The sequence below is a fragment of the Dipodomys spectabilis genome, unplaced genomic scaffold (assembly GCF_019054845.1).
Source record: "Dipodomys spectabilis isolate Male_0828 unplaced genomic scaffold, ASM1905484v1 ptg000127l, whole genome shotgun sequence".
NCBI lineage: Eukaryota > Metazoa > Chordata > Mammalia > Rodentia > Heteromyidae > Dipodomys > Dipodomys spectabilis.
In genome coordinates this window covers 1,677,500-1,704,001 of record NW_024870804.1, presented here as the reverse complement: position 1 = coordinate 1,704,001, position 26,502 = coordinate 1,677,500, and the positions used below count along the sequence as shown (strand labels likewise).

The 26,502-nt window shown below is 40.6% G+C and overlaps 2 protein-coding genes across 5 annotated transcripts in view; one reads left to right on the top strand and one right to left on the bottom strand.

Annotated features, from left to right (window-relative positions):
- The first annotated feature begins 6,809 nt into the window (after window positions 1-6,809).
- On the top strand, window positions 6,810-15,310 carry Eri2 (ERI1 exoribonuclease family member 2). 2 transcript variants are annotated; one of them, XM_042689778.1, is made up of 9 exons: window positions 6,810-6,904; window positions 7,672-7,739; window positions 7,827-7,910; window positions 8,976-9,103; window positions 9,540-9,696; window positions 11,022-11,122; window positions 11,386-11,467; window positions 12,523-12,611; window positions 12,801-15,310. In XM_042689778.1, the coding sequence occupies exons 1-9, from the start codon at window positions 6,882-6,884 to the stop codon at window positions 14,145-14,147; spliced, it is 2,079 nt and encodes a 692-aa protein (XP_042545712.1). In that variant the 5' UTR covers window positions 6,810-6,881; the 3' UTR covers window positions 14,148-15,310. The 2 variants fall into 2 exon arrangements, with proteins under 2 accessions (XP_042545712.1, XP_042545713.1); XM_042689779.1 differs by lacking the exons at window positions 6,810-6,904; window positions 7,672-7,739; window positions 7,827-7,910; window positions 8,976-9,103; window positions 9,540-9,696 and adding an exon at window positions 10,846-10,860.
- Window positions 14,596-26,502, bottom strand: part of Acsm3 (acyl-CoA synthetase medium chain family member 3) — a 38,961-nt gene continuing 27,054 nt past the window's right edge. For 2 of the 3 annotated variants that reach the window (XM_042689780.1, XM_042689782.1), the window contains exons 10-14: window positions 26,241-26,342; window positions 23,690-23,817; window positions 23,495-23,594; window positions 15,818-15,941; window positions 14,596-15,498 (exon numbers count right to left, since the gene is read on the bottom strand). In XM_042689780.1, the coding sequence (XP_042545714.1) occupies window positions 15,416-15,498; window positions 15,818-15,941; window positions 23,495-23,594; window positions 23,690-23,817; window positions 26,241-26,342 (537 nt within the window). In that variant the 3' untranslated portion in view covers window positions 14,596-15,415. Of the gene's footprint in view, window positions 15,503-15,817; window positions 15,942-23,494; window positions 23,595-23,689; window positions 23,818-26,240; window positions 26,343-26,502 lie in introns of all 3 variants that reach the window. The other variant, XM_042689781.1, reaches the window with a different exon arrangement.

The following is a 26,502-nucleotide window of genomic DNA, read 5'->3' as shown; positions in this document are numbered from 1 at the left end:
GCTTGTAGCAGCAGTAGATGAACACCTCCTTCATGAACCAGTCTCAAAGTTGGAGGAAACAGGGGAAGGAGGCCTTCTCCAAGCCCTACGGGATGAGTTCCCTGAGGTCTGAGCAGAAGGGAAGCCTCCTGGCCTAGCCAAGGGGCGGGCCCTGTAGTGGTGCAGCTAAAGGTGACAGCCTCACCAGCTCGTGTCTGGCAGTGCCCGCTCCCCTGGGAAGCAAAGGAAGGGATCAGAAAACATATTGACCTTCTCCGAGGAGACAGGATTCTAATTAATTCCTTCCAAGTTCCCCTGGAACATGCCCTTATTGCCTGTCAAGAAAGCGAGACTGGAGAATATCTACCTGTTCAGGACTTGAGGGAAGTTAATAAACGGGTTGAAGATATACATCTGATAGTGCTAAACCCATATACCCTGCTTTCTCACTTGGGCCCCAAAAGAACTGTGTATACCATCTTAGATCTCAAGGATGAATTTTTCTGCATACCCTTAGCAAAAGAATCCCAGCCCCTCTTGGCTTTCGAGTGGTCTGATCCACAAGAAGGGTTCCAAGGTCAGCTCACTTGGACAAGACTTTCCCAGGTTTTCAAGAGACCCTGCATGAAGATTTACTTGAGTACAGAATCTCCAATCCAAAAGTTACTCTGCTATAGTATGTTGATGATTTACTGATAGCCGCAGAGGACTATGAGTCATGCTTACAGGGGATGAGAGCTCTTTCACAGACTGCAGGAGAAAGGGTATTGGGTGTCAGCTAAAAACGTGCAGCTTTGTCAGAGCCATGCCACACATTTGGGTTTTGATCTCCACCAGGGAGTGTGTTTGCTTTCTGAGTCCTAACCCTAGTCCCACCACACACAGTGGGCTATTGTAGGCTGTGGATTTGCAGAGATTGCCTGACCCCTCTACAAGCTGACAAAGGGAGGGCTCACCACAATAGCGTGGACAATTGAGGCAGAAGAGGCATTCCGGGAGTTACAAACAGCCTTACTGAGGGCCCCAGCACTGGCCATCCCAGCCCTTCCATTTATATGCAGACGAAAAGGCAGGAGTGGCCAAAGGGGTTTTGACACAGACTCTGGGGCCCTGGCAGAGGCAAGTAGCCCATCTCAGTAAAAGACTGGGCCCGGTAGAGGCCAGATTCCCTCCTTGCCTCGGTATAATTGCAGCCACAGCCCTCTTGGTAAAGGACGCCAGCAAATTACCTTAGGGCAAAAGTCTTGTCTACCACTCAGGCCATTGAGGGCCTCCTTCAGACCCAGCCAGACAGGTGGATAAGGAATGCCGGAGGGACTGGTTACCAAGCCTTCCTTCTCAATGAGCCAAAAGTGACCTTCCGACCCCTGCCCTTCCCCCCCCCCCCAGTGCTAAACCCTGCTACCTTGTTGCCATAGGAACTAGCCAACCACCCACAAGACTGGGGGTGGAGGGGATCTTAACCTAGATCACTGGGATAAGGCCAGACCTCCGAGACACTGCCCTCTCGATGCAGAAATGACTTTGTTCACTGATGAGAGTAGCTTCATGGCGGATGGGAGGAGGGATGCAGGAGCCGCGGTGCTTTCTCCCCAACAGGAACTCTGGAAGGAGTCCCTGCCTCAAGGGACTTCAGCACAAGAGAGTGGAGATGATTGCACTCACCAAGGCTTTGCAGATGGCCAAGGTTAAGACTGTCAACATCTACAGAGACAGCAGGTATGCTTTTGCTCCTATCCATATACATGGGGCCATCTATAAAGAAAGAGGGTCGCTGACAGCAGAAGGGAAAGGAATTAAAAACAAAGAAGAGATATTAAGTCTTCTGTAGGCTATTTGGGACCCAAGAGAAGTGGCCATTATGCATTGCCCAGGCCACCAAAAGGAAACTGATCTAGTTTCAAAAGGAAACCCATTAACAGATCGGGCTGCAAAACAAGTAGCACAGGAAATGGCACAGGAACTAGTTGCACTCCCAGCTCCAGTCCTACCAGAAAAACCAGTTTACTCAGAAGAAGACTTAAAATATCTACAAGGATGGGAGAAGCTAGAATATGAAGGGAACTGGGCTAGGATTAGGACAGGAAAATTAGTCCTTCCCCAAAGACTAGGGAGGAAGCTAGTGAACCAGTTACATCAGAGCACACATTTAGGGTCACGCAAACTCAAGGAACTTGTGGGAGGGCAATTTCAGGTTTCTAAGCTAGGACGTATGGCTTGGGATGTGGTGACAGATGTGCTCAGTGCCAAGCGGTAAATGAAGGAGGGACCAGGATGGGAAGAGGAAGGAGAGAGAGAGGCAAGGAACCAGGGATCTACTGGGAGGTGGATTTTATGGAGATGAAAAGAAAGTATGGGCATAAGTATATGCTCGTCTTTGTGGACACCTTTTCAGGCTGGGTAGAAGCATTCCCCACCAAGCATGAAACAGCAGGGGTGGTGGCTAAACGGTTACTAGAAGAAATAGTTCCTAGATTCAGGTTGCCTCTCGTGATCAGGTTGGGCTCTGCATTTGTGAGTTCAATCTCACAAGCAGTCTCCAAGGCTGTGGGCACGAATTGGCAACTACACTGTGCCTATGGGCCCCAGGGTTCCAGACAAGTAGAAAGAACGGACTGAACTCTCAAGGAGACCTTATCAAAATTAATTCTGGAGACTGGCGGTGGAGGGGTGGATCTCCTTCCCTTTGCTCTTCTCAGGGTACAGTGTACACTCTACTTGAGCAAAATTACCCCTTTTGAGATGTTTAGGAGACACCCCCCCGCCCCCCTGCCCACGACTACAGGAAGTTGCCTTAGCAGAAATGACTGATCAGTCTGTACTCCAGTCACTACAGGCACTACAAACTGTCTTAAAGAAAATCCACGCAGGTGTCTGAGCCACATCCCTGCCAGCCTGGTGACTTGGTCTGGATACATGGCCATCAGGTGGGGAATTTGGAACCTCGCTGGAAGGGACCATTTATTGTCATCCTGACCACCCCCATGGCAGTGAAGGTAGAAGGCACCAGAAACTGAATCCACGCCTGCCACATCAAGCAGGCTGAGGAAGAGGATGCCTCTCAGAGATGGAAGCCACTGCCAATGGACCCCACCAATCAGGGACTGAAGCTAAGACTCAAAAAACCATGACTTTGTTGTTACTCTTACTGTTTCTTTTATTGTTGACTAATGGTAACAAGAACTTCTGAGTCACCTTATATGACAGAGAAGTACCTGTGGGAGATTAGACAAGCAGAATTGGGAGAGGTAGGATAAGTAGTGCAAAGTGGTGAATGGCTGACTCACCAAACCATACAGTTTAATGTAACTTTGTGCCAATTGGTACCCATTAGCCCTTGTTTAGATGCCCTACAGTTCTACATGTGCCTGAACACCGCACCTCCCCAGTGCAGTGGGAGAGGGCTCGGGGGCCCACCAGAGTATTATTGTGCTGAGAAGGGATGTGAAACAATTGTGCCTGGATGGGGAAAAGACAAGGATCCCTATATAAAGGTTGGGCACGTTAGAACTGGAGGATGCCAGCCATGGATTGACTGGACCAAGTTAGCATATAACCCGTGTACCAGGAACTTTATAAAGGTGGTAGACCCCAAAGACGCCGATGGGATTATGGCAGATCTTGGAATCTTAGGTATTCACTATCGAGAGAATTAAAGTTCAAGAACCAAACTGGCCTATAGAGCCAAACCCATCTCTGAATCCCCCTGAACCATCAAAAACAAGGCCCGCCCACCACAACCGCCCTTACCTTGACAGTCTTAAGGAACAAAAACAATGGTGACAGCGTTAGTGCTGCCAAGGTTTTACCCCTGTTGGTAGATTCAACTTTTTAAATGCTTCGAACCCTAATATCACTCAAGATTGCTGCCTATGCTTAAACCCTAAGCCCCCATACTATACTGGAATAGGAGCCAACCTCGAAATAGGGACCAGAAAAGGACAAATTAAAAATGAGAGTTCTGCAGGGCGCCGGTGGCTCATGCCTGTAATCCTAGCTACTCAGGAGGCTGAGATCTGAGGATCTCGGTTCAAAGCCAGCCAGGGCAGGAAAGTTCGTGAGACTCTTATCTCCACCACCATCCCCCACCCCCTTAGAAAACCGGAAGTGGTGCTGTGGCTCAAGGGGTAGAGCACTCGCCTTGAGCTGAAGAGCACAAGGACAGCGCCCAAGCCCAGAGTTCAAGCCCCACGACCGACCAAAAAAAATAAATAAAAAATGAGAGTTCTTACAACTCATGTGAGTGGGGGAAGGTCCCCAAACTAACTTTGGGAAATACAGAAGGAAAGGAACTTTGTTTGGCAATAGAGATAGGGAAACAAACGTCCCCATATAGAGACCTATGTGAGACCACAATAGTCCCACTGCCTTCACCAATTTCCTTAAGGCTCCTACAGGGACCTGGTTTGCTTGCAGCTCAGGGATTACACCATGTCTTAATCTTGCTCTATTCCAAAACTCCTCCTGGAACGAGCTCTGTATAACTGCCCACATTCTTCCCCAAATAGATTATTATGGGGGACCCACGGGGTTTGAACATCTTACTGCAGGGTTGGGACAGATGAAGCACGCAGTCCCCAACCTAATTCCAGCACTTGTCATGGCGGGGATAGTGGGATCCACAGCAGTGGGAACTGCTGCCTTGGTAAAAGAGAAGGCAGATTTTGAGGCTCTCAGATCCCAAGTGGATGCTGACCTGCGCCATATGCATGAAAATATAGACAGGCTAACTGATTCCCCGAGCTCCCTACCTGAAGCAGTTCTGCAAAACAGAGAGGGGCTTGATCTACTGTTTCTGAAAGAAGGGGAGGACTCTGCGTAGCCCTAGGGGAAAAATGTTGCTTCTGGGTAAATCATGCAGGAGTCATCAAAAACTGTCTGGCAGCTATTAAAAAGAGACTAGACAAGCGTGAGTAGCAATATAAAAGATCCCAAGAGTGGTATGAGAGTTTATTTGACTGGTCCCCATGGATGACCTCCTTGATATCGGCAATTGCAGGACCCCTGATCCTACTGTTATTAATGTTAGTTTGGCCCCTGTTTTGTTAATGCCTTAATGTCATTTATACAGAAGAGAATAGGAGCAGTAAAGATGTTAATCCTACAAGCTCCATGTAGCCCCCTACAACAAGAAGACCTAGCGTTGGTAGAAGAGTCAAGGCATTGACTCATTTTTCCAAAATAAGGGGGGAATGTAGAGACCCCTTTACATCCTCCCTACTCCTACACCCTGAGTTCAAGACCCATGACGGAAAAAAGGAAAATAAAGATATAGATATAGATACAGCAGAGCACCTGTGGCTCACGCCTGTAATCCTAGCTACTCAGGAAGCTGAGATCTGAGCATCGTGGTTCAAAGCCAGCCCGGGCAGGAAAGTTCCTGAGACTTTTATCTCCAATTACCCACCAGAAAACTGGAAGTTCAAGCCCCATTACAACAACAACAAGATATATAGATATACATATATAGCTAGGCAGCTATAGATATCTATGTATATAATGAATTTAACAGTCTTCTAAAGCATTTCCAGCCTTTCAAAAATTATTTTGAACCTTTTAATGTTCATATGTGTACATCTTTGTACCGTGTTTCAAAATATGACACAGTTAAAATTTTGAACATTTAGGCAACCTTTCTGCCCTTCATCTATTCTCATCATCAAACCTCAACTGTGAACAAAAATCCCTTCCGGTGTAATTTCTTCCTAGGAAATGAAAGGGATATTGTACATAAGCTGCATGCATTAAGTTAATATATGCTCACTTTTGTGCAATTTAGCACCAATATACTCTCAAATAGATATGGGTAGCCGGGGGCCGGTGGTTCACGCCTGTAATCCTAGCTACTCAGGAGGCTGAGATCTGAGGATCGCGGTTCAAAGCCAGCCCCAGTAGGAAAGTCCGTGAGACTCTTATCTCCAATAAACCACCAGAAAACTGGAAGTGGTGCTGTGGCTCAAGCGGTGGAGGGCTCGCCTTGAGCTCAAGAGCACAAGGACAGTGCCCAAGCCCAGAGTTCAAGCCCCACGACCGACCCTCCCCAAAAAAGATATGGGTAAGAACTTGAGCTCTTTATTAGTCACTTAGGTTGCAAATGGCTTTCTAGTTTACATGCATACTTTAGGTAATATGTTCCTTAAGGTGGCCTGAATGAGGCTCTGGGAGGTCAATGAGCCTCGGAAGGCCGATGGGGAATTGTCTGGGAGGACCCTCATTGCTCACCTTGACCTCCTGCCGCCCGTCCTCGGGATCGCAGTGGGATCTCACCCCCTCTGTCGCCGGCTTTCTCGGGGCCAGGCTCCTCTTCCTCCCCTCGATGGGGTGTGCCTCCAAACCTTTCCTTCTCTGGCTCCACGAAGCGTCAGGGAGAGAAAGGGAAAGGGCAGGGAGCAGGTTCCTTTCTTCAGGAAGGGCCGACCGCAGGGCTCTGACAGTTGATAGCCTCCCCAAGCCGGTTGTGTACCCCGCAGTGTGTGGAGCTCCGGCAGCTCCCACGAAGCGGGGGCACCCACCATCGCTCTTCCCCGCGGCTGCGGCCCCCGCGACGCCCCACAGCTCCCCCTTCCACAGGCTCCCCACGGACACCATCGCTGGCAAGAGGGAAAGCGACACTGCCGAGCGGCGGCCTCGCCCGACATCACGCTCCCCCGCCGCCGACGCCCCGACAGTGCAGAAGAAAAGCAGCGAGGGAAGGAAGGGGCAGACGAACGCCGCCCCGTCAGCCGCGCCGCTATTTGAGCTGACCGGAAGTGCTCAGGCGACTTCCGGGAGTGCCACGGACGACTTCCGGGCGGGAGCGTCACATCGCCGCCGCCCCTCAGCGCCGCCAGTATTTGAAAGGACCGGAAGTGCCCCCGGAGGAGTCCCGGGAGCTGGATTTAAAAGGAGGCAGCGCGTCAGGGATGGCGACCAAGCGGCTGGCCGGGTACGCTAGCGGGGCTCCTGGCACGGGGAAAGAAAGGGTCGCCCTTGGCCAGGTTCTAAGGTCCGCGGCAGGGATGGGTGAGCAGCCTCAGCTAGTACTTGGTCTCGAGCCCCAGGCCGCCCCTCCACCATGGCTTCTCCCCTGCCTGGCCTCGAACCTGTGTCCACCTATTTTAGGCCTTGGATGTTACAGCGCGCTGTATAGTCTCAGGGCGGTGCACTCGTCCAGCTATTCGAGTCACCTCCTAGTGACCCGTCTCATGCATAATGGACTCTTATCTAGCATATTGCCTTGGGAATGTTTTATCATAGATTACCTTGCAGAGGGTTTTTGAACGTCTCGTTTCTTTACTCAGATTTTTTAAGTGTCCTAGAAGATTAAAAAAAAAAAAGTTTTGTGTTATTCTGGCCTCAGAACTGTTATATACATAGCAAGAACTTGAAAAATGCTAGAAAAATCAACTTTTTAGTGCATCTTTACAGTAGCTCAAGTTCCTTGGGATTGCTGTAAAAAATAAGAAGGGCAGGCAAAATTTGTCTAAGGGTACTTTAAGGATCATGATAGGGAAAATATGTACTAAAATTAAAAAGTGATTGCAATTAGTCCAAGAACCCAGGTCCTTTCCTCCTAATTTTATCCAGTTTTATTTCCCTTGAGTCATAGTATGTTAATGACTAATAGTCTAAGACTATTATTTGGTAACTTATTCATTCAAACAGGAAAGTGAATGAAGTCACTGATTATATTGGATGGTTTTACACTTTTAGGCAGCTTGGATTGATTAGGAGAAAATCAATTGCACCAGCAAATGGGAATCTAGGAAGAAGCAAATCCAGTAAGTAATGTGTACATTGTGTCTTTTCATGTTGTAGCTGTGCACTTTCAACACTGATAAATCATAAGAAACCCTGATCTTTTGCAGAGCAGTTGTATGACTACTTAATTGTCATTGATTTTGAGTCTACATGCTGGAATGATGGGAAGCACCATAATAGCCAGGAAATAAGTAAGTCTGGACTGCCAGTGACAAAAAATTAGCTCTCATATGAATTGTTTATAAGTTTATAGATGTAAATCAGCCAACAGTTTAAGAAAATAAGATGTCTATAAATGTTAGTTTAACATAAAACCTGTCAATTAAAAAAACAAAATCCTGTTATATCTTAATTGTTTTAAGATTTCATGTATATTATCTACATATTTATATATTATATTGTATATATTTATCTTATATATTTTAATAATTTTTGTTATTTATTTACTTATTTATTTTGGTCAGTCCTGAGGCTTGAACTCAGGGCCTGGGCACTGTCCCTGAGCTTCTTTTGCTCAAGGCTAGCACTCTACCACTTGAGCCAAAGTACCACTTCTAGCTTTTTCTGTTTATGTGGTACTGAAGAATTGAACCCAGGGCTTTTTGCATGCTAGGCAAATATTCCACCACTAAGCCATATTCCCAGCATATTATATATATATATTTACATAATACATATTTATATTTTGTTATATATATATAAAACCTTAATTGCATAGAAACAAAAAATCTTCAGAAAAATGGAGTACATTTCAGCATCCATATGCTCTTCATATTTAAGTGTAGAAATATAAATAAATGTACACTTGCTTAAGTATTTTGATATTTTTTTCTTTGGCATGGCTTAATTATAACTTTACCACCTTGCTTGGATCATTCTGTTTTTAAAACAGTTTATAGCAATGGTACTAGGAGAGTAGTACATTTAACTACTAGTATGGTTACAGCATTAATTTGTACATTATATACATATATATTTTTTTAATTCATTACTTTGTGTGCCAGTCCTCAGTCTGGGTGCTGTCCTTGGGCCTTTTTGTTTTTTTACCCAAGGCTAACACTCTACCACTTGAATCACAGCTCTACTTTGAGCTTTTTGCCAGTTAATTGGAGATAAAAGTCTCGTGGACTTACTGTCTAAGCTGGCTTCCAACCCCAATCTTCAGATCTCAGCCTTCTAAGTAGCTAGGAATACAGACAAGAGTCATTGAGACCAAGCTACACATTGCATATTTGTGTTGTTGTTCTTTCATTTAGTTGAATTTCCAGCAGTCTTGCTAAACACATCAACTGGAAGGATTGAATCCGAATTTCATGCTTATGTTCAGCCCCAAGAACATCCAGTTCTTTCTGAATTTTGCATGGAATTGACAGGCATAAAGCAGGTATGCTGCAAGTTTTTAAATTCAGAATTTGGTTTCAAAAAGGAAAAAGAAAGCTATTATTATTAAGAGGATATTCTTATGAACATAAAGATCAGTACAAGGGGTATATAGGTCAGTATTAAGATGCTTCCTTAGTATATATGATGCTCTAGAGTTGATCCCTCATACCATAAGAGACAGAGGAAATCAGATTTACTTTATGGAAATTAAATGACTCAAATTTGTCCTTTTTTGTGTGTGTCAGTAAAAATGTAACAACTTATCAGCCTAATTTTCCTTACTGTAATTCTAATTACAGGATTTCTCTCTCTTTTTTTAACTAATCTTTTTACTAGATGTTCACTCTGCCCATTAGAACTTTATTATATAATTATTATACATGCTTGATATCATGGAATTTGATTGTTGAGTTCAGATTTTATGGATCTCTAATCAGGCTCAAGTTGATGATGGAGCTCCTCTGAAAATTTGTTTATCTCAATTCTGTAAGTGGATCAATACGATTCAACAACAGAAGAAAATTACATTTGCGACTGGAGTTTCTGAACCTTCTGCTTCTGAAGTAAAATTATGTGCATTTGTTACTTGGTCAGGTAAAAATATGAGTTGTACTTATCAATCACAAAAGGGTAGCAGTACCACTGTGTAATTCATTTGTTTAATGATTGATGTATTCTATTAGCTTATTTTGGTGGTAAATGGGAACTTCGTTGTTATATTTCTACACATGCATGCAATATATGCTAATCAAATTGGCCCCCCTCTATCATTCTCCTTTATTTTTCCTCTCCCTTCTTCAAACAGCTTTAATAAGTCTTATTCTTCTACTTTCATAGAAGCATATAAAGTACTTTAACCATATTAAATCTTTTACTGTTCACCCTTCCTTGTTCATCCTTCTGCCAACTCACACTGGTATCCATCCCTACTATATAATTCTTTATTTTTAATTTTAATATTTGTTTATCATAAAATTATACTAGTTAACCTCTTGGGTTAGGAAAAGAAATTCAAGTGCCTAGCAGATGTCAATCAAAAAGAATAAATTCCTGTTTCTAAAATCCTGATTTGGGGATACCTGAAAATTTAAGTCTATAGAAATATTTCTACCCGGAAAAGGTGACAGGATGTGCCTGCAATCCCAGCTATATAGGATGCTGAGGCACAAGGATAGCTCAAGTAGAAAAATTTGAATTCAGCTTGTACAAAATAGTGACATCCTGACTTTATTAAGAGAAACAGAAGAAAAGAGGAGGGGAGGAGAAAGGGAAGAGAAGAATGTTGAGATTTCAGGCATGGTCACCAAATCTTTTATGCTTTGACTGCTTTCTAATATAGACATCAAGGAAAAAAAGTAAACCATTTACAGTAGGTCTTTTGTATAACTATGATAAAGGATTGACATTATTCATGGATAATAGTGTTTTACCCTTGGTAGTACAGACTGATAGTCATATTTGGCTTTAAGTTTCAAAAAAGTTTGATTTTCGTAACACAGTATTTTTCTAGAATATAGAAAAATATAGGCTTTATAATTTATTAATTTAAGTAGGATTTTGCTGAAGGTTCAAGAAATACCTTCTTGGATTGGGAGTGTAGCTCAAGTGGTACAGCATCTACCTAGTCAGTAACAAGACTCTGAGTTCAAATCCTAGTACCACCAAGAAAAGGAAGGAAGGAAGGAAGAAAGGAAGGAAGGAAGGAGGAAGGAAAAAGGAAGGAAGAAAGAAGGAAGGAAGGAAAGAAAAGAATGACAGGTAGGGAAGAAGGAAGAGAGGGAGATGGAAATAAGTTCTTAAAACTTAGTACCAGTGTTACTTTATAATAAATTGCTGTTGTATTTTATATCATCGTTCATAGTTTGTTAATGAAAAATGTTGACATCATTGACTTTGTTCCATTTTAATGTTTAATACAGACTGGGACTTGGGAGTTTGCCTAGAGTATGAGTGTAAAAGAAAGCAACTTTTAAAACCTTTGTTTTTAAATTATTGGATTGATCTCAGAGCAACTTACAAGGTAAGAGTGAAAAATTGGGGTAAGTTCGCTTTCCTTTTATTGAAAATGATTGCATTTTATTCCATGCATATGTATGGGTTTCTTCAAATGAGATATTTTCTTTTGGAGTGTTCATGTAAATATATGTCTTAAAAATATTTAAAGATAACACACAAAATCAGCCCATTTCAAATAGAAGTAAGAGTCATGAGAAATAATTGGTTAATACATACCCTTCTAAATAGTAATTCTATTTTTAGGTATTTCTTCTTCTATTTCATTAGCTTTTCTACAGGAGAAAACCAAAAGGACTAAGTGGTGCCTTGCAAGAAGTGGGAATAGAATTCTCAGGAAGGGAACATTCTGGTTTGTATAAACTTTTTTTTTTTTTTTTGGTTGGTTGTGGGGCTTGAACTCTGGGTCTGAGCTCTGTCCCTGAGTTCTTCAGCTCAAGACTAGCGCTCTGCCACTTGAGCCACAGTGCCACTTCCGGTTTTCTGGTGGTTAATTAGAGATAAGAGTCTCTCATGGACTTTCTTGCCCAGGCTGGCTTTGAGCTGCAGTTCTCAGATCTCGGAACTGTATCCCTAAGCCACATTCCCAGTCCTGTAATAAGCTTTTTTTTTTTTAATAAGTAGTTGTACAAAGAGGTTTCAATTCTCTAAGTCAGATTTTGAATACGAAAATACAAAATTTCATTTTATTATGAATCATTTTATTATATAACTTATTTGGCTTGTGAAAATTTTTATATGAATCTTATTTTTGGGAAATGCCATTAATAAAGGATATCTTTCAGCCAAAAAAAAACCCCTACTACCAGGCACTGGTGGTTCATACCTGCAGTCCCAGCTATTCAGGAGTATGAGATCTGAGGATTACAGCTCTAAGCTAGCCCAGGCAGGAAAGTCTTTGAGCCTCTTTCCATTGAACTACCACAAAAAACAAACAACAACAACAACAAAAACTTGTTTCTGATTTTTAGATTTCCTATTTATGAGCTATTTAAGATAAAAACTGCCATCTAGCAGGCTTTCTAATTGCTGAAATAAGTGAAAATCAAATCAAATGGAAATTAAACAAGACTACTAAAAAAAACCTGAACATAACTACTGAAAAATTATGGTCATACAGAATTCAGCTTACTTTTTTGGATACTGTATAACAAATTTTCACACCCTTCACTAAAGATGAGAAAGATGAAAAAGATTTTTATCTTACATTGGGAATGCTGCCACTGCTTTCCACAGACCAATTTATTATGATTGAAATTAGTTAGTGGACATAAAGCTAACAATATGCTTCAACTTCTATTTAAGAAGTAATATTTTTCTTTAGTTTTTTTTTGTTTTTTTGTTTGTTCTTTTTTATTTTTTACACGTAGCACTACTAAATTCAGTGTTCAATATCAATTTCCTTAGGGTTAGATGATTCCCGGAATACTGCTCTTCTTGCTTGGAAAATGATCAGGGATGGCTGTCTAATGAAAATTACAAGGACCATCCATAAGGTTAGTGGTGTCTCATCACTTTATTCTCTCATCTCAAACTCCATAGTAGTCATAAGTTCATTGAAACTGGATTTCATGTGGACAATCATTTGTAACCAATGATGTTTTTCTTTTTGTCATACAATGTCTACTGAAGAAATTATAAATGCACAATTTCTAAAGTTGTTGGATTTGTCTATGGAATCATAGGTTCCTACTAAGAAGAATTCCAACATTTCGGCCAGAAATGTCAATATAAATCAAGTTGAAGAAACATCTACTTACAACATTTGCACCCATGGTCCTAGCATATATGAAAAGAATCCTAAAAATACAACAAATGTCCATGAAAAAGTTCAAATAAGCTCAGTTTGTGTGAATTCCCATATAAAGGCACAGAAGGATCAATTACAAGTAAAGAGTCATATAAAAGCAGATCTTCAAAATGCCAAAAGTTGCTTACCTCTTTGTGATACTAAACCCTCTACTTCTTTGGGACAATTACTATCTCCTACCTTGAATTCACCTCTCTACATACAGAAGCAAAGAAAAAGTGTCCATTTTGCATTTAATGCCAAATCTAACTCTTCCACATTGGGACCTGAATTGATACGTGTTGCCACTACCATTCCATCTGTTGTTAATCATGTTTCTGATAAGGAAATGAGTTCTGCTCTTGACTGTTTACCTATGTTGGTTGATTGGGAAGATGCAGTTTTACTGCCAGCATCTCAGCCTGAGCAAAATAAAGATTGTACGCCTCCTATTGATGATACAAACTTAGACATTTTATTTAATTCTGGAGAAAGACTAGTGGATTTAAATGAATCAGAAATGTTAAGTCATGAAAACTTCAGAGACAGTAAAGAACCTCCTGAAAAAATTGAGACCTCTAAGTCTGTTGTGTATAAGAGCCTTCACACTACCATTTATAACGTAAAAGAATCCAAACATTTAGATTCAGATGTTTCTGCCTTTAAATTACCTGAACACAAATCATGTGCCTTCAATAATGTTCATGCCAGTGTATCGAATCCGATGGTTTTGAGAAAACATGCTCTTGTTTTAGATAGTACTAAAAGGAACTCATCTAGTTCCCCATCTTTCCCACCAGCAAAAAAACAGACTTTCACTATTCATGAAGAAAAATCTATGTCATCTGATAGCTCCCCCATAAGGAGTCCTTCCTGGAACATTCTCCCCTCTATATTAACATCTACAGTTAATGTAAAAGAGCCTTGGAAGAGTACAAAAATGACACCTCCCTTATGCAAGTGTGGCCGAAGATCTAAGAGACTTGTTGTTTCTAATAATGGACCAAACCATGGAAAAGTCTTCTATTGTTGCCCTATTGGAAAACACCAAGAAAACAGAAAGTGTTGTGGTTATTTTAAATGGGAACAAGCACTTCAAAAGGAAAGAGCCAGCAGCATTGTTCTGTCTCATTCCACAGGGGAACTCACTTTTCATTCTCCAGAAACAAGACATACACATGACAGAAATTTAAGTTTTTCTACTAAAAATTCTTTGAAACTCAGGCCTTCAATGAGAAATTGACAAAATTTCTTTACATCTGAAGTATATTTTTACTTTTCATATAAATTCTATTTGACTTTTCGCATAGGAAAGATAAAAAGTACAGGGTTATAAGATAGCATATCTGAGCTCTATACACACATACTAACTAAAAAGAGAAAATAACTGTCAGAACTTTTCCCTTCACCAAATTATTTACCAATTGTCTTCTGTTTATATGTGTGTGACTCCTAATTGTTCCTTAAATTCCAAAACATGAGTATCCTAATACCTTGTATAATTTTATTTATATTTTATTATACTTGTTTTAAAGAACTGTAAATAAATATTTCTGTAAACTGTATTTATTAGGTTAAGTATAATTAAGCAATAGTAGTACATGATACCTTTTCTAGTTAACCTTGAAACAAATTTTAAATTTTTTGAATGAAAATTTGATGAATAAAAATCCCTATTTTCAGGAATACACTGAGAATTATAAGCTTATGAAATTGTTTATTTTTCTAGAAACTTGTATTAAGTTTTATTTCAAGGCTTAAAGATTAATCTGTTTATCAACATACTTGAACAATTAAGGTCTAAAAAACAAATGGATCAGAGATTTGATTTGGAAACGGTTTCTGTGTTCTAGATTTTACAATTCTAGGCTGGCTGCTGATGGCTCATTGGAAGGTGGAAATAGGGAAGCTTGTAGATTGAGGTCAGCCTGGACAAAAAGTTCAAGATCTCAATCTTAACCAATAGCTTGGCACAGGTGTATATGTGTGTGTGGAGGGGTGGGGGGCGTGCCTGATGGGGTTCTGCAATCAGGAGAATGGTTCCAAGTCAGCCCAAACACAACTGTTTACACCCCATCCCAACAGAAAAGCTAGATATAGTGGATGTGCCAGCCATCCCAATGAGAGTGGGAAGGACAAATAGGAATATTGTGGTCCAGATCAGTCCAGGCAAAAATGGAGACCCTGTCTTAAATTGTCAGAGCAAAAAGGGATAGAGTATGGCTCAAGTGAGAGAGTGCCTGTCCAGTAAGCATAAAGCTTTTAATTTAAGCCCTAATACACCACACACACACACACACAATTCCTCTGTGATCTTTTTTTTGTCACCAAACTACAGGAACATTGACACTAATGCAAAAGGATTTAGTGGGTGCTGATTTACAAATGCAGCCTCTGGTATCAAAATAATTTTAGAATACACAGTTTAGAAATACACAGACAACATTTCTATGACCTCTTCATAATCTTGTGGTTTCTACAGATGTTATAGAATCTTTGATTATGATGAATTCACGTTGTATTCCATTCTTTGTTCCTCAGTTCACTTCTTTTTATCTTCCCACTGATAGTCTTTGGCAGCTCTTCAATAAATTCTATCTGTTGTTATTCAAGAGGATGAAAATTAGTCTAGAAATTTGCAACTTTGATAAGGCTGATAATATACTAAGTAATATAGGGCACCCATTAGTGAGAGGTATTGTTGAGATTTTTCTTTATGTTTAGTAATTACTGTAATTCCAGTGAGCCAAATGACCAAGCAAATTAATTGAGGAGCTTCACTTTAACCTAAAAAATTCTGATATATCCATCTATCATTCTCTATTTGAGACATTTTGTGTAGTGTATTTAATTAAAATAAGTAGCTGAAAATTTTCCAAAACACTAAATAAATGTTAATCCTCATTAGGATACCTACCTTTCTGGGATATTTGTAAGGTGCTGTGGTCTTTTTTACATGCTCCTGGATCTCTACTTTTAGCTGTTCTTGGTCTTGTGACTTGTAATCAGGATTCAGAACAACAAAAGCCTTTACTACCTAAAATAAATATTTGAAATATCAGACATGAGTTGTGGTTTTTTTATGTTTTAGTATACCTTGCCTGTTTTTTCTACCTGAACCAAGGTTGAATCCCAGTCCTGTGCACTTTAGTCAGAAAATTGATATGGACCCCTTGCTTTGTTTATTAAAGTACTTGGATCCATGCATCATTTTGAAATGTTTTTAATTTTGTCTTTGCTGGTACTTGGGTTTGTTCTAAGCCTTACACTCACTTGACTTGCTTGTTCATAGCTGGCACTCTACCACCACTTGAGCCACCCCTCTATCCTAGCTTTTTGTTGATTGTTTTGGAGATGAGTCTCTAACTATTCTACCCAGGCTGGCCTTGAACTGTAGCCCTCTGGATCTCAACCTCTTGAGTAGCTAGGACTATATATGCCTGAATCACCAGTACCCAGATGAAATCTGGTATGTAGAGGGAGAGAGTGTTGCTTGTTTGCACAAACACATGTTAGTCCTAGGGCTTGAACTCAGGGCCTGGGCTCTGTCCCTGATTTCTTTTGCTGCAGGTTAGCACTGTAGCACTTGAGCCACAGTGCAACTTCGAGCTTTTTCTGTTTATGTGGTACTGAGGAATTGAACCTAGAGCTTCATGTATGCTAGGCAAGCACTCTACCATTAAGCCATATTACCAGCCTTTTTATTGTTATAAAGGTGGTGTGCAGGGGGGTTACAGTTACATAAGTCAGGTAAAGAGTACAGTTCTTTTTGCAAAATGTCACCCCTTCCCTCGCTTTCTCCCAGTTTTTCCCTCTCATCCCCACTCAAAAGTTGTATAGTTCATTTTCAACATAATGTCTAGTGATTACTACAGCTGCATTTGTTCACCTTTTGTCCCTCCATTTCTGTGCCCTGCCTTACCTTCCCAAAGACAGATAAACAATACAAAAAGGAAAGAACAGCAGTACAGAAAAAAACTTGTTTCCATTTCATGGAGTTCATTTTTATTTTATTTTATTTTCCAGTCCTGGGGCTTGAACTTGGGGCTTGGGCACTGTCCTGAGCTGCTTTTTGCTCAAGGCTAACAATTGAGCCATAGTACCTCAACTTTTTCTGTGATTAATTAGATCAGAGTCTCATGGGCTTTCCTGTCCAGGCTCTGGCTTTGAACTGTGATCCTCAGATCTTAGCCTTCTGAGTACCTACTTTTATTTTTTATTTATTTATTTATTTATTTTTGTCGGTCGTGGGGCTTGAACTCTGGGCCTGGGCGCTGTCCCTCAGCTCAAGGCGAGCGCTCTACCACTTGAGCTACAGTGCCACTGATCTTAGCCTTCTGAGTAGCTAGGATTACAGGCATGAACCACCAACACCCAGTGATAAATATTTTATGTAATCAGTTGCACATAGGCATTGCATCTTTGTGTGCTTCTAAAACTATCCTCTGATCTCCCTGTGTGAATGCCTAGAGTCCTGTATAATTTGTGTCCAGGTATGTTTTAGATTTAGCTTCTGCATAGGAGAGGGCTTTGAGTTCTTGCTTTGCTTTTTACACTTATGGCTGGCATGCATCCACTTTTGACTTTTTTGCTGGTTTATTGGAGAAAAGAATCTTGGATTTTTCTACCCAGGTTGGCTTTGAACTGATTCTCCTCAGATCTCAGCCTTCTGAGTGAGTAGCTAGGATTATATGCCTGAGCTACCAGTGCCCAGCTCTGAAATCAGCTTTCTGACCTGTTTTGTCTAGGACTGTATTCACAGCATTGTCTTCATAAACAGTAGTCACACTTGATTTGTCATATTTTTGTTGAAGGTAGTCAGTTCACTAAGAATATGAATGCTCTCCCTCTACCCCCCACAGGTGCTACTGGGATTTGAATTAGGTCTGTCATGGTTGCTAGGCAGTTGCTTTACTATGAGCCATTTTTGTTTTAGTTATTTTTCAGATAGACTCTAGTCTCATATGTTTTTGCCTGTTGCCAGCCTGAATCCAAAATCCTTCCTATAGCCACTAGCATAGCTGGAATTACAAGCATGAACTTTCTGGGCTGGCCTTGAACATCAGACCTCACAATATTCTGAGTAGCTAGGATTACAGCTATGAACCACAATGCATGCCCCATGCATACATTATAGGAGGCTGTTAATTTTTCATTAGCTATTTTGTTATTCCTCTGGCTCATGGTCCTGAGGAGCAAGAATAGAAATGGTACTGGGTGCTGTTGGTTCATGCCTGTAATCCTAGCTACTCAGGAGGCTGAAATCTGAGGATCAAAGTTCAAAGCCAGCCTGGGCAGGAGAGACTGTGAGATTCCTATCTCCAATAAACCACTAGAAAAAAAAACGGAAGTGGCGCTGTGGCTCAAGTGGTGGAGCGCTGGCCTTGAGCTGAAGAGCTGAGGGACAGCGCCCAAGCCCAGCCCTACAACCGACATAAAAAAAAGAAAAAGAAAACTAAAATCTTAGGAAATTCATAGATCAAGTGTGCAGCTCCAATTCTCTTGCAACTTAATCCAGAAGTAAAACTTGATTACAAATTATTTAATAATTTTCACCATTTGATGAGAAAGAGGTGATTTTAAAATTTTCACACACAACTGTTGAGATGGGAAAAAAAATCAGTGAGCAGTTTTATAACATTTTGAGCGAGTACTCATTTTTGTCTTTATTTTAAAAACCCTTTGAACATTCCTAATTAATATATTGCCATGAGCAGTTGTGCAACCACGTGTGTTTATGTATGAATTTATTATCCAATTCATTATTGACATTTTATAAACATTTAAATCTATTTAATACTCCGTGAGTTTCTAAACATTTTTAACCCAATTAAAAATCTATCCTTGTTGGGTACAGTGACTCACACCGTAATATCAGCTAGTTGGGAGTTGGAAATTAGGAAAATTGTGATTTGAGATCAGCCTAAGAAAAAGGTTAGTTAGATTCCATCTCAATAAACCAGTCATTGTGGTTCACGCCTGACATTCCAATTATTCAGGGGGCTATAGAAAGGAAGATTTCATTCTGAGACCATACTCAGGCAAAAACACAAGACCTTAACTGAATAATAACTTCAAAATTGGGAGCAAAAAGGGCTAGGGGCAGCACAGGGAATGTGGCTCAGTGGTAAAGTGCTTACCTAGCATGCGTGAAGCCCTGGGTTTGGTTCTTCAGTATCACATAAGCAGAAAAAAACTGAAGTGGCTCTGTGGCTCAAGTAGTAGCAAGCTAGCCTTGAGCAAAAGAAACTCAGGGACAGTGTCCAGGCTCTTGAGTTCAAGCCCTGGGACTGGCAAAAAAAAAAGGTGTGGGGGGTGGGGAGGTGTAGGGGAAGGGCTTAACTCAAGCACTAGAACATAGCAAGAACTTAGCAAGAACAATGCCCTCAGTTCAAATAGCAGTGGGTAGTTTTATTACTGCCAAACTTTTTATTAGAAGTTTGCCCCCCCCTTTAGTTCAAGCCTCAGTGATGGCAAGACTAAATTAAAAATAAAATGATCATTGCTATAAAGGAATTGTTCAAAAACATTTTTTAAATTTTGTAATCAGTTTCACATGTTGATGACATCTATATTATAAATAAAGTCTGCCTTACCTTTCTAAAACACTATAAAAAGTTACTAAGGAAAACAACCTAGCTGGGGCTGGGAAAGTGGCTCAGTGCTAAAGTGCTTGCCTTGCATGCATGAAGCCCTGGCTTCAATTCCTCAGCACCACATAAACAGAAAAAGCCGGAAGTAGGTGCTGTGGTTTAAGTGGTAGAGTGCTGGCCTTGAGCTGAAGAGCTGAAGGACAGTGCCCAGGTCCAGAGTTCAAGCTCCATGACTGACAAAAAACAAAAACAAAACAAACAAACAAAAAAACCCAAGCCTTATGATTAAAGGACAACTTGTACTCAAATCACAGTTTACTGCATAATTTTGAGCAAGGTCTTAGTTTCTTTTCTCTAAAAGAAGTTATGAGGATTAAATAAATGCCTTAGAGTAATACCTGGCACGTAATAAGTCATCAAAATAGTAGTTTGTAGATATAGCAGTAAAAAGTATAAGGAGTTAGGGATTTTGAGTTTTTCCTTTTTTTCCTGTCAGAACTTGGGTTGGAACTGAAGACCTTGTGCTGTTTGGCTTGCTCTACCACATGAGCTACATCTCCAGCCAGCTTTCTGATGGTGTTTGAGAGATGTAATCTTTCAGACTTTTCTGTCCAGGCTAGCTCTAAACTGTGGTCTTCCGGATCTCAGCATCCTGAGTAGTTAGGATTACAGATGTAAACCAACCACCAGCACCCTGCTTTTTTTTTTTTTTAACTAAAAATCCATACATGAGGCTTTGAAATTTCTCTGAAGTTCTGTACAAAAACCTCAGATTTTCTGAGAAGAGCCTCTGACCCTGACATTCAATATATAGCCACACACAAGCAACATGTGGTTATTTAAATTAAATTAAAATTAGATAAGTCCCTTCAGTTACCCTAGCCATATAACAAGTGATTGCTAGTCATATTTTTTTTTTTGGGGGGGGGGGGGGTTCCGGTCGTGGGGCCTGAACTCTGGGCCTGGGCACTGTCCCTCAGCTCTTCAGCTCAAGGCTAGCGCTCTACCACTTGAGCCACAGTGCCACTTCCGGCTTTTTTTCTTTTTGCTTATGTGGTGCTGAGGAATTGAACCCAGGGCCTCATGCATACAAGGCAAGTACTCTTCCACTGAGCCACCTTCCCAGCCCAACTGGTCATATATTTTTAACTAGAGCTTTTTTCAAATTCTTAGAGGTGTGTGGTCCAGTAAATTTAAGGATCTAGTAATCTCAACATATAGTATTAAAATAACGTTTAAAATCTAAGTATTGTTTTAAGAAATAACAATATTTTAGGAAATAACAAAAAAACGCACCTATACCTTCATCCCTACTGGAAAGTTTTTGTTTTTTTGTTGTTGTTGTTTTTGTTGGTTGTGGGGCTTGACCTCTGGGTCTGAGCACTGTCCCTCAGCTCTTCAGCTCAAGGCTGGCTTTCTACCACTTGAGCCACAGCGTCACTTCCGCTTTTTCTGCTTATGTAGGGCTGAGGAATCGAACCTAGGGCCTCATGCATGTGAGGCAAGCACTCTACCACTGAGCCACCTTCCCAGCCCCCCTACTGGAAAGTTTTAAAGAACTTTCTGGCTTATATTGCCAGTGTGGTGCTATACTTATTTAATCCTAGCACCTGGTTGGCCATGGCAAGAGGATCCTGATTAGCCCAGCTTGAGCTACATAGTGAAACATTGTCCTTAAAATATCATGTATAGAAGCTGGATACCAGTAGTTCTCTCCTGTAATCTTAGCCACTGAAGAGGCTGATATCTGAGGATCATTATTTCCTGCTAGGGCAGGAACGAAAAGACTTTTTATCTCCAATTAAGCACCAAAACAAGAACAACAAAATCCAGATGTAGAGCTGTGGCTCAAGTGGTTCAGCACTCACTAGCCTTGATCAAAAACCTCAGGGACAGTCTCCTAGGCCCTGGATCAGCAACAACAACAAAAAAGTCATGTATAGAAACTACACTTTTTTAATTTATTTTTATTTATTTATTTATTTTTTGTTTACGTGGTACTAAGGAATCAAACTCAGGGCTTCATGCATGCTAGAAAGCATTCTGCCATTAAGCTATATTCCCAGCCCGAAACTACACATTTTTTTAAAAATTGAAAACATATGTAAGTAGATAAAGTAATTTTTTCAAAGCAAAATAAACATGAAATTCTTAAAAAAAAATAAAATAAAAATTGGCTGAAAATTTATAGCCGTATTATGTTAAGGTATTATTAAAGTATATTAATTATATTTTAAGCACCATTTGGATAATATAACAGAGAAAAAAACTAAATATTAAGCTGGGCACCTATGGCTCATGCCTGTAATCCTAGCTACTCAGGAGGCTGAGATTTGAGAATCATGGTTCAAAGCCAGCCCAGGCAAGAAAGTCTGTGAGACTCTAACTTCTAATTAATCATCAGAAAACTGGACGTGACATTGTGGCTCAAATGGTAGAGCACTAGCCTTGAGCTGAAGAGCTCAGGGACAATGCCCAGGCCCAGAGTTCAAGCCCCATGATGGACTCAAAAAAATAAAATCTTAAAATTTAATTAGTGGTCTGTTTCTTGCTCTCATTTACCTGGAATATTGCCTTTTACAGTGAATAGGAGTTTTCATACTAATAACTTTCCAAACTAGCAAACACCAGTCATTATTCAATGTACAAAACAATTTTGGGCCTGTGCTAGTGGCTCATACCTATAATCTTGGCTATTGAGGAGACTGAAGATGAAGATCACAGTTCCAAGCCAGCCTGTAGAGGAAAGTCCATGAGACTCTGTCTCCAATTAACCAGAAGCTGGAAGTGGAGCTTTTGTTTAAGTGGTAGAACACTAGCTTTGAGCTAAAAAGCTAAGCCCCCAGGCTCTGAGTTTAAGCCCCAGTACCTGCACCAAAAAATAAAATTAATTAATTAATTAAACTTATCCAATCCCTGAGATTGAATACTTAATAAATCTTTCTTATATCTGCTACTTTTTCAAGCCCTCTACCTAGGATTTGGGATAAGGAACTTGATTATATGATACAGAAAATTCTGGACATGTGCTAACAACCATGTCATCTATAAAACTTTGGTCAATATTAGAAGGAAGATGTATTGACAAAATACTGTGGGAAGACAGTGTGATTCCAGACAAACCTTGGAGTTATGTTGGAGATACATTGGTAAAACCCAGGAAAGGAGTTTGACCTGGTAAAAGGTACCTGAAGAATGGCAATGGCAACTTTAAGCATAACTACCATGTGATCAGCTCTAAGAAGAGTGAGTTTTAGATCCCCTGTCTTGTTCTTTGCTCATTTTCTGAAGTGTTGTATTCATTTGCTTTCTCATGGTTGTCTCCATTCTTGTCACTGATATTGCTCCCACTCCTGACATCTGATGTCAGCCCTTCCTCCTCAGCAATACCAAGGCCATCACTGGCTTCCAGACTTGGATTAACTACTCCATCCAGCTGCCATCTAGAGTGAACCTGGATAATTGGCATCCATTCCATTTTTTGCCCCAGCCCTTGTTAGAAAGGATTTAAATTTTTTTCTAGCATGCTTTTTTTCTACCTTATCCTATAGCCCTTCTTTCTGGTGAACATATTTCTATCTGACGTCATTTAGTAAGTGATTTTTATCTGACTTGCATATTTAATAAATGAAACATTTGTGTGATTTTGTTTCAATAAAGTCCTCTTTTGTGTATTTTTATTTTTATTTATTTTTGTGCTAATACCAGAGCTTGAACTCCAGTCTCAGTGTGCTCTTGCTCAGCTTGTTTGGTCATGACTGACACTTTACCACTTGAGTCATACCTACTTTCTAGCTTTTTTCTGGTTAATTGGAGATTGGAGTCTCTCATATTTGTCTGCCCGAGCTGGCTCTGAACTATGATTCTCAGATCCCTGCCTCTTGAGTAGGTAAGATTATAGGTGTGAGTCACCAGTGCCCCGCTTGTGAATTCCTAATTGAAAGTATATATTAAATTGCCAATAAAACAGAAGGTTAAGATGAATCAGTTATTTTACCTCTCCTCTGACAGGGTCTGGGCTACTGACAACAGCTGACTCGGCAACGGAAGGATGCTCCATCAAGACACTTTCTACTTCATATGGCCCAATTCGGTAACTGGGAAAGCACATGTCAACAGGAATTTATAAGGCTAAGTTAGGTTCATTCTGTAATGCCACTGATTAGTTCACAGAGGCAGTAAAGAAAATTACCCTGAGGATAATATGATATCATCTGATCTTGCAACAAACCAGAAATATCCATCTTCATCCATATACCCTCTGTCTCCAGTTATATAGAAATTGCCTCGTATAGTTGAAGCTGTCTTTGAAGGATTATCCTGTAAAACAAGTAGCATTATCATGGATATGACTGCTTTAATATGTTAAAACTTTAACTATTCAAAGAAAAAGAGTTGGACTTTTTTAAGAAGGCTTAGAATGAAGAGGAGCCAGAGTGTGAAATAAGGATAAAATTCCAACATGGAGCTAGTACAATATAAGAAAGGTAAAAAAGTAAAGTGTGGCCAGATGCTGTTGGCTCATGCCTGTAATCCTAGCTACTTAGGAGGCTGAGGATCACAGTTCAAAGCCAGCCCAGGGAAGGAAAATCCATGAGACTCTTATCTCCAGTTAACTACCAGAAAACTGGAAGTGGCGCTTAAGTGGTAGAGTGCTAGCTTTGAGCTGAAGAACGAAGGGACAGTGCTCAGACCCAGAGTTCAAGACCCACAACTGACCAAAAATAAAAGAAAAAAGACTAGGCACACTAGTTGAGAATTTTCTTAGCTAGATCACAAGATAAATGGTACGGGAACTCAGAACTCCAGCAGTTGGCTAATTAAATAATATTGAATTGCTGAATAATACCTCATAGTATTAGGAAAAGAAAGAAGTGAATATTCACAGTTAAAAGAAAGCAACAATACATAATAATTCAAAGAGAAAAAAAATTTGTTTTGTTTTATACCAAAAGAATTGATCTATATGTTAGATTATTTGGACTTTGCCAGAAAACCACGCAGATATCTAGGTACAGAGAACAAAGAAAACATTTATTGCTGGGAAAGGGGCCAGCAAGACCCCTCACAAGCGAGAGGTGAGAAGTAGTGCTGGCTGTTGTCTGGGATGCCCTATATAACCAAAGAAGTTCAGGAGGGTCTAGAGACTGAGGCAAGACCCTGGTGTGATGGACATGAGGGCCAGGGACTTCATCATGGCAAACTAGGATTCATAGATGCTGTCCAAATAGTAGATAAGGGCCCCTGCAGCTGCCCAGACCTGAAGGTCACTCTAAGGGGTTCTTATTGACTTATGTGGTGATAGCTGCCCCAGAGAAGTGCCATCCTAAGGTAAAGGGGAGGTTGATTATTTACTGCCTTTACTAAGTGGGCCTAGTGTTGCCTAGGAAAGCAGCATGCTAAGCTGTGAAGAGGAGAAGGCACGTACTAAGCTATGGTAAGGGAGCTCATTTTGCTAACACTATAATTCTAGCATAAGAGGGAAAAGGAAAGAAGGATTGTTACTTTATATAAACCAGTAAGCAGAACCTGGACCTGGATCCTTTACTATAGTGATAAAAGGTTTGCTTTGCCAGGCACCAGTGGATCATGCCTATAATCCTAGCGAGGCAGGAGACTGAGATCTGAGGGTGGTAGTTCAAAGCCAGCCTGAGCAGGAAAGTCTGTGAGACTCTTATCCCCAATTAACCACCAGAAAATTGGAAGTGGTACTGTGGCTTAAGTGGTAGAGCACTGAGACTGCACCCAAGCCCAGAGTTCAAGCCCCATGACCGACCAAAAAAAGTTTGTTCTAATCTGTAAACCATTATTAGAGATAAAAATATGTTCAACAGACTTTAAGGAAGCAGAAGCCTCTAGTAACAGGAATTCAGTTAATCCAAGTCTATTTCTCCAGTTCCTCCGGAGGAGGGAAGAACACTAATCAGCTGTGTGGGAGAAGGGTGGGTGAGGCTTAATAGTTAAGAGGAATACTGGCGAGCAGAAAGCTATAGTGATACCTACATCTCCGCATCTAGGAGGCTGAGATAAGGACAGTGAGACTGAGGTCAGCCCCGGCTATATGTTGTTAAAACTTTGAGACAACTAAACCACAACAACCAAAACAGAGCAATAGAAAATGGACACTTGAGGCTGGGAAGGTGGCTCAGTGGTAGAGCGCTTACCTTGCATGCATGAGGCCCTGGGTTCGATTCCTCAGCACCACATACACGGAAAAAGCCGGAAGTGGTGCTGAGGCTCAAGTGGTAGAGCACTAGCCTTGAGCAAGGATAGCTCCAGGCCCCGAGTTCAAGCCCCATAACTGACCAAAAAAAACAAAAACAGGACACTGAAGACATAAATGTAATTGCCTTTTTCGTGTTTCCTCTTTTCACCTTTTTGGTTTTCTAACATACTAGACCAGTGTGATCTTTAGAAAGCAATTGAATGTTTTTTCAGTTCCCTTTCTGGAAGATTACTACACTCAAGGCCATGAATCTCTAAAGAAAGGGACAAGGGGGCGTGGGGAGGATGGGAAGGGATGGGAAGGGGAAACAAAGGAGGAGGCTACAATGCTTGATAAGAAATGTACTCATTATCTTGCCCATGTAATTGTAACCCCACTGTACAGTATTTTCACAATAAAAAAAAAAAGAAAGGGACAAATCCCTAGCCTAGGTTTGCTTTGTGAGAAATAAGGACAAGCATCAAGCACTTTTAAGAAATAGAAAACTAGAGATGTTTTTTAAAGATAAATATCTTACTACATAATGAGTAAAAAGACCAAGTGGTCGGTTAGGTAGAACTTGAAGCCCAATATCGCCTTCTTTTCCAGGAGGTAGAGCATTGCCATTTTCATCTATAATCTACAAGAGAATAGAACAATTTATTTAAAGGGGATTTTACTTCAATGATACACCTTAAATTTTTAACTTTATGTATTTTATTGCCATATAAGAATGCAATCTTTAAAAATGTTTTAAGTATACTTCAATTCGTAAGAGAAATTATTTACTTTTCTTACTG